The sequence below is a fragment of the Thamnophis elegans genome, chromosome 7, assembly GCF_009769535.1.
Source record: "Thamnophis elegans isolate rThaEle1 chromosome 7, rThaEle1.pri, whole genome shotgun sequence".
NCBI classification, from domain to species: Eukaryota; Metazoa; Chordata; class Lepidosauria; order Squamata; family Colubridae; genus Thamnophis; species Thamnophis elegans.
Window position 1 is genome coordinate 82,943,371 of NC_045547.1, and position 7,830 is coordinate 82,951,200.

A 7,830-nucleotide genomic window follows, 5' to 3' on the forward strand; every position below is an offset into this window, starting at 1 on the left:
TGTCTATCTATCTATCTATCTAATCTCTCTCTATCATCTATCTATCTATCTATCTATCTATCTATCTATCTATCTATCTATCTATCTATCTATTTATCTATCATCTGGCTGTGTATGCGTGTGTGTGTTCCAGCATAACTCTGGAATGCCTTGAGCAATTTAAACCAAACCTGGTACACAGATTACTTACCCTTTGGAAACAAATATTGTGGGGTTAAGACACCCCCAAAGTCCCTCGGGGAGGGTGGTCTGCTAAGATACAGCCTGTTGTCTCTTAAAATGGCTTCTACCGTTCTGCCTTCAAATGGCTTCTACTGTACAGTGCTGTGGAGTTGCCATGGTAACGGCTTCACGGCACTCCACAAGGGGGCTCCCTCTGGTAAGGGGGAAAATCTAACATTAGAAATTGCGGCAACATTTATGGAAGGAGGGTTGTTGGGATAAATAAATACCTGGGCAGAGCTGGGTTATCAGCTAGTTATACATGAAAAAAAATTAGTTCCCAAACATTTCGGCCAGGTTACAAATCTTTTTATTTTTTTATTTTTCCTCCTTCCAGGAGACTATCGGATTTTTCAGGACAATGTTGTTTTCTGGGTTACCTTCACTTGCGTTGCCCTGGTGATTCCCGTCGTTTTTGTCTGCTGCCCCAGAGTTGTAAGTACTACTTTGAACGGTTGAACGTGGATTTTGATTTTTTCCTGGGCTTGGAGGTGAAGGAGACGCGAGGACTGAATTATCTTGAGCAACCTTTGGCCTTGCGTTTGACCACGCTGGCTCTTAACTGCTCTTAAAAAGCCCGTCGGTTTTAAGTTTCTGGGCGTTGTCATAAAAAGAGGACCTGACCTGGGGGCAACTCACGTTGGGTCAACAGGGCCCAGCAGAGGTGATACGACCTGAGACTTCTCAGGAAACAACAACTGATTGAAAACTGCTGGAGATCTTCTACTGCTGCCCCATAGAGAGTATTTTAACTTACTGCACCTGTGTATGGCTTGCCAATTGCGTGACCCGACACATGCGTGCACGACAAAAGCACGCCAACGAAACCGCAGTGCGAAAACCGCGACGTCATAAACCCGCCTACAACAACGCGCCGACAAAACCGCACCCACAAAAGCGTGATTTAAGTTAAGGTAAGGGTTAGGTTCAGGGTTATGTTCAGGGTTAGGTTTAGGGTTAGGTTCAGGGTTAGGTTTAGGGTTAGGTTCAGGGTTAGGTTCAGGGTTAGGTTTAGGGTTAGGGTTAGGTTTAGGTTTAGGTTTAGGGTTAAGTTTAGGGTTAGGTTCAGGGTTAGGGTCAAGGTTAGGGTCAGGGTTAGGCTCAGGGTTAGGCTCAGGGTTAGGTTTAGGGTTAGGTTCAGGGTTAGGCTCAGGGTTAGGTTTAGGGTTAGGTTTAGGGTTAGGGTCAAGGTTAGGGTCAGGGTTAGGTTCAGGGTTAGGGTGAGGGTCAGGGTTAGGTTCAGGGTTAGGTTTAGGGTTAGGGTCAGGGTTAGGTTCAGGGTTAGGTTTAGGGTTAGGGTCAGGGTTAAGTTCAGGGTTAGGTTTAGGGTTAGGTTCAGGGTTAGGTTCAGGGTTAGGTTCAGGGTTAGGTTCAGGGTTAAGTTCAGGGTTAGGTTCAGGGTTAGGTTCAGGGTTAGGTTCAGGGTTAGGTTTAGGGTTAGGGTCAAGGTTAGGGTCAGGGTTAGGTTCAGGGTTAGGTTTAGGGTTAGGCTCAGGGTTAGGTTTAGGGTTAGGTTTAGGGTTAGGGTCAAGGTTAGGGTCAGGGTTAAGTTCAGGGTTAGGTTTAGGGTTAGGTTCAGGGTTAGGGTTAGGGTTGGGGTTAGGGTTAGGTTTAGGGTTAGGGTTAGGTTAAGGGTTAGGTTTAGGGTTAGGGTTAGGTTTAGGGTTGGGGTTAGGGTCAGGGTTAGGTTAAGGGTTAGGTTTAGGGTTAGTTTTAGGGTTAGGTTAAGGGTTAGGTTTAGGGTCAGGGTCAGGGTTAGGTTCAGGGTTAGGGTGAGGGTCAGGGTTAGGTTCAGGGTTAGGGTTAGGGTTAGGGTCAGGGTTAAGTTCAGGGTTAGGTTTAGGGTTAGGTTCAGGGTTAGGTTAGGGTTAGGTTCAGGGTTAGGTTTAGGGTTAGGTTCAGGGTTAGGTTTAGGGTTAGGTTCAGGGTTAGGTTTAGGGTTAGGGTCAGGGTTAGGTTCAGGGTTAGGTTTAGGGTTAGGCTCAGGGTTAGGTTTAGGGTTAGGTTTAGGGTCAAGGTTAGGGTCAGGGTTAAGTTCAGGGTTAGGTTTAGGGTTAGGTTCAGGGTTGGGGTTAGGGTTAGGGTTAGGTTAAGGGTTAGGTTTAGGGTTAGGTTTAGGGTTAGGGTTGGGGTTAGGGTCAGGGTTAGGTTAAGGGTTAGGTTTAGGGTTAGTTTTAGGGTTAGGTTAAGGGTTAGGTTTAGAGTTGGGTTTAGGGTTAGGGTTAGGGTCAGGGTTGGGGTTAGTTTCAGGGTTAGGTTTAGGGTTAGTTTCTGGGTTAGGTTTAGGGTTAGTTTAGAGTTGGGTTTAGGGTTAGATTCAGGGTTAGGGTTAGGATTAGGGTTAGGGTTATTAGGTTGTTATTACTTGTTTGTTGAAGGCGCGTTTTTGTCGGTGCGCTGTTGTTGGCACGCTTCCGCGCTCATTCGTTCGCGCAATTTCGACCTCGCAGTTTCATCAGCACGTTTTTGTCGAGCGCGGATTTGTCGGTGAACCGCCAATTGCAGAGTGCCAGATAGGAGAACGCTCCAGAGGACTAACATCATTGCCCAGAGGATGATGGGTTGCCCCCTCCCCTCTTTGGAAGAGCTTTTGAGCTCCCGCTGCCTTAAGAAAGTCCAAAACATTCTTAAAGATCCGTCTCTCTGGATTGACGGAAAAGTCCTATAAATCTTATTAACAAATCATTGTTTAAAGACGGTTATAAAGTTATAATATTGTGTGGGCCTGGAGAGGAGAGATAAGATAATCAGTAAATAACCTTTAGTTAACTACAATAATAACAAGGAAATGTTAATGGACAATATTTAATGATACATACAGGTGTGTTAAGGGGGAGGGGGGAATGCTTAGATATCTTACTTAAACAAATTAATTTTAGAACATGTCATAAAGGTGTAATGTTATTGGAGATCTGTTGAAATTGCAAATGAACGCCAGTAGGTGGTTGTGTCTTTAAATATAAATGATTCTAGATAAAAAACATGTTTAAGCAATGGTAACCAAATGAGAATTATGGTAGAGGGATAGTAAAATACATAACTTTTATTTCTTGACTTAAAATGTACAACCTGATTTGAATGAAGCGTATGTAACCACTGTGGAAGAAACGCACGGAATATATTTGTAACCAATCGATACGCTTTCAACAAGATGTTAACGAAAGATTATTATTATTTATTTATTTTTGTTTAACTAAAACAATAAAAAAAATTCTCAAAAAAAAAGAAAGATCCATCTCATCCTGGGCACCTGTTGTTGTTTTTTTGTTTTGTTTTTTTAGTTTTTTAACTATTACCATCTGGCAGACGGTACAGGATAATAAGAAACTAGGACAAATAGGCTGAAAAACAGCTTCGATCCGGAATGTATTGAATATATTGAGCTTCTAGCAGGAATATATTGAATTCTACTGCCTAGTGCAGTAATGGGGAACCTTTTCGGCACCGAGAACGCACATCCCAGGGAACCGGAAACCTGAAGACTAATTGGCTGGCGTGCATTCGCATGCCAGGAACCAGAAAAGCAGCTGGCGATGGCACATGTCCCCACAGAGAGGGCTGTGCATGCCACCTCTGGCACTCAAGCCATAGGTTCACCATCATGGGTATAGTGCAACATTAATACAACATCAGGTTTTCAATTCCATTATATGGAATGTGAAGGATGTGTGTGTTTTATTTTTATAGTTGTAATGTACACACAAGATGGCATTTAATTTTGTTGTACGAGGTGCAGTGACAATAAGCTAAACGCTAAATCATCAAGGACAACTATACTCAAGACTGGCATTAAACTATGTTTCCAATTGGGGGGGGGGGGGAAATAGCGGAGATATATGAGGCCCGCCAAATGATCTGTTTTTTCTGGTTGTGGAGGCAAATAATGTTTTTTCCGAAATAAACGTCCATGTGCCGAATCCAGTTTGATTATATTCCCCACTAATCTCCTTCTAACCCCCAGTAATTTGATGTCCCTCTCAGTATGTAAGTCGAAGGACTCTTAAAACATAATCTGGAAACCTAGTTAGTTGAAAAATTGGTTAATTTTGCCTCTGTTGAACTGGATTTCTCAGCAGTGCAAATCTCCAGGTGAAATCTGGCACCAGTAATATACTTTGGATGGCTCTCCTTCCACGGTCAAATAAGATGGACACCAGTCTTAGAAGTATGTTGCCTTCTTTCTCTTAGCTCAACATCTTGACGTGTGCGGTTGTCGGTTCCTACACCATCGTGTTGGTCACGGCGTGTTACATCTACACCAGCCTCTCTTACATCGGCATAGATCTACTCCGGAGGATTCTGAACGAAGACTTCAACAGAACGTACACCAGCGTGCCCTTCCAACCTAATGGTAAGCTTTGAGAAGGGGGAAGTTGGGTGCCTGGAGCAAGACCATGGAGAACCAATGGAAGTTGAGGGGAAATAATGGAAGCAGTGAAGATGGACTTAGCTTGAACAAGAGAGGGAGAGGGGGAGAGAGGGAGGGAAAGGGAGAGAGAATGAGAGAATGAGAAAGAGACAGAGAGAACGAGAACGAACTGGGAAAGCTGGCTGCAAGAGGGAGAAACTGGTATTTTGGCCAGAAAACACCCCCAAAACCAACCTGTTTTGTGGGCATTTTTCAGGCCATTTGGGGACTGTTTTTTTTACCCTAAAAACAATGGAAAACTGCCTGAAAAATGGCCTGTTTGTGGGGCGGTTTTTGGGCTGTTTTCAGGCCGATTTTGACTGGAAAAACAGCCTGAAAATGGTGTGTGTGTGTGTGTGTGTGTGTGTGTGTGTTGAATTTGTGCTGATAAACAAATAAAAGGAGACTAGTATAGATCTATTTCAAGCTATTTAGCTCTCATCAGCTAGCCATACCCTTACTGGGATTTGAACCTGTGCTGTATTACATATTAGGCAGTTGTGTTAGCCACTAAGCCACAGGCTCTCCTCCTTTATCAGCTAGGCCAGGGAAATAGGTATTTGGGCATACCAGGCGTTGTGACACTATATATATGTGTGTGTGTGTGTGTGTGTGTGTGTGTGTGTGTGTGTGTCTGTGTGTGTCTGTGTGTGTGTGTGTGTCTGTGTGTGTCTGTGTCTGTCTGTGTGTGTGTCTGTCTGTGTGTGTGTCTGTGTATATATATATAAATAAAATCATCCATAGTAGAGCCTAGTAGATTTAGGTGTTTCGTAATTTGAGCGTTCTCTTATTTGTTAGCTTTCGAAAGCTGATTTATACAGGGAATCCTTGATTTATGGTCAACCACAATTGAGCCCAACCTTTTAGCAGAGAAGTTTCTTGGATGAGAAGCCAAAAGTCTTCAAGGGGAAACCGAGGAAGTCAGAGGCACTGTGCCGCCGGTTTGCATTGGTTTGGGCTGGATAAACAAATGGACCTTTGACCTTAAAAGGGGAGGTGGAAACATTATCACTCAGTGCTGGCAAATCTTTTCAGCACCAAGTCCCAAAACAGGAGGGTCCATGCGCGCATGTTTGCCAGAAACTGGAGGAGCAGCCGCCTGGTGTGTGCATGCAGAAAACCAAACCTTCCTGGTTTCTGCCGCTCTGGTGTGCACGAAGACCAGCTGGCCGGCGCACCGGAACCCGGAAGAGCAACGGGCGACGGCTCGTGTGCCGCAGAGATGGCTCTGCATACCACTTCCGTGTATCGTAGGTTTGCCGTCACTGTTCTAACTCTTGCGCGTCTTCCTCTTGTAGATATTATCCTCCTGGCCGTTTGGACGATGCTAGCCCTCGCGGGAATCACCGTCCAGTTGCGCCGAGAAAGACACGAGGCTCCTTTCCCGCCACACCCGTATCGGTTATGGAAGCGTGAGAGAGAGCGCAGAGTCACCAACGTCTTGGATCCCAGCCACCACGTCCCTCCCTTGAGAGAGAGGATCCTCAACCAGCTGTCCCAGATCAAGGACCTCTTCCAGAAAGAGCAGGCGGCGGGCGAAAGAACGCCGCTGCTCTTATAAACCGACTCGCGGAGGGGAAGACTTGAGGAAACGCGGATGGATGGACACACCTTGTGGAACGGGGCACGGAAACCACGGATTTTCTCAGTGGTCTTTTCCACCCCCACTGAGCTGGAGAAGAATCCAAGGTTGTCCCAAGACAAATCTACTTCTATTTTGTTTTCAAGCGCTGTGGCAGCCAGGAACTTTTGGTCTGTAATTTTATCTTTGATAGAAAAAAAAAACAAGGTGTAAAGTTATCGGGGGGCAGGAAGGGTAGAATAGAAAGGTAGATGAATAAGCTGCGTGTGCAACTTTGAAAACTTCAGTGTCCCGAGACAGAAAATGATAATTTTCAGATTCACGGGCCTGTCTTCGCAAGTCCCAAAAGGACTTGGGAAATTTAAGTTTTCTGAATAGGATGTGCAAAGTGTTGGGTAAGGGGGGAAAAAAATAATAATAATTGTGGCCTTTGTGCTCTTAGCCATTAACTTGGATGACCAGCGCTAGTAAATTAACAGGTTTCAATTGTCAAAGCAGCACTAAAAATGGAATTTTCCTTGGATTGCGTTTACTAGTTGTGTGCGAGAGACAAATAAAACATTTTAACTTTGAGATAGGGAAGGAGGAGCGGCTTTTCTCAAAGCCACTAGCAAAACTCTTAATTTAAAAAAAAAAAAGGCTAGAAAAGTGAATGATCTCTGGAATCCAGTGCTTTTTAAAAAAAAAAAATTAAGAATAACCTGTAACTTATCTCAGTGTTTCTCAACCTTGGCAACTTGAAGATGTCTGGACTTCAACTCCCAGAATTCCCCAGCCAGCGAATGCTGGCTGGGGAATTCTGGGAGTTGAAGTCCGGACATCTTCAAGTTGCCAAGGTTGAGAAACACTGACTTATCTAATGATTTTTAACAGTAGTCCCTTTCTCAGATTGGCTGCTGTTTGTTTAGAATTAATTGGCTCTAAAATATATTTTTCTCTATTTTTATAAGATAAAAAAAAACTAGTACGTCGAAGCATCTTTTTGATACTCTGCTTGAAAAAATGTAAAAAAAACAAAACAATGAAATCAATTTATTTCTTACCGTCAGCGGAAGGGGCGAGATTGTTTTAAAACAGGGTTTAATGCTGTTTCTCTTATCCCCTGTGGTTTATATTCAGCCTCAGGGAAACCAGGTCTTTTTTCAAATGGAGTATACCTATGTAGGTTAGTTGTGCAGATCCAGATTCCTAATTATTTTACCCTGATTATTCTGGACAGCTATCCAGAGCATTTCTGCAATTTTGGAGGATGAAGAAGTGACCCAAGAGAAGTGCTCAGTTTTAATTTATTATGGAGGGGGGGGGGGAAACCCACATGTAAATGATGTTAAGTTATATTCCGACCCTGCTCAGTGGTGGAAATGTATTGAGAAATCCCATTTTTTTTAATTGGGATTTTATGATGTGTCTAAACTCTGGAACCAAGTTCCTCAATCTTCTGAAGGTACGGAGCTTAAATTTTCCGCAGATAAAAATCCCCCTTCTTTTTCCCAGGTGTGAAAGCTATTCCTATCAATTGAATAGGCTTACAGATTTAATGGTAGCCTCAAAATGCTTTTTCCCCCCCCTAGTGCAGATGGACAGTGTTTACGAGATGATGAAACTTATTTTTTTTCCC

At 43.8% G+C, this 7,830-nt stretch overlaps 1 protein-coding gene across 2 annotated transcripts in view; it reads left to right on the forward strand.

Moving 5' to 3' along the window:
- Positions 1–6,851, forward strand: part of TM7SF3 (transmembrane 7 superfamily member 3) — a 31,344-nt gene extending 24,493 nt beyond the window's left edge. For both annotated transcript variants that reach the window (XM_032221423.1, XM_032221424.1), the window contains exons 10-12: positions 560–657; positions 4,411–4,573; positions 5,929–6,851. In XM_032221423.1, coding sequence (XP_032077314.1) covers positions 560–657; positions 4,411–4,573; positions 5,929–6,191 — 524 coding nt within the window. In that variant the 3' untranslated portion in view covers positions 6,192–6,851. The remainder of the gene's footprint in view (positions 1–559; positions 658–4,410; positions 4,574–5,928) is intronic.
- Positions 6,852–7,830: the final 979 nt, after the last annotated feature.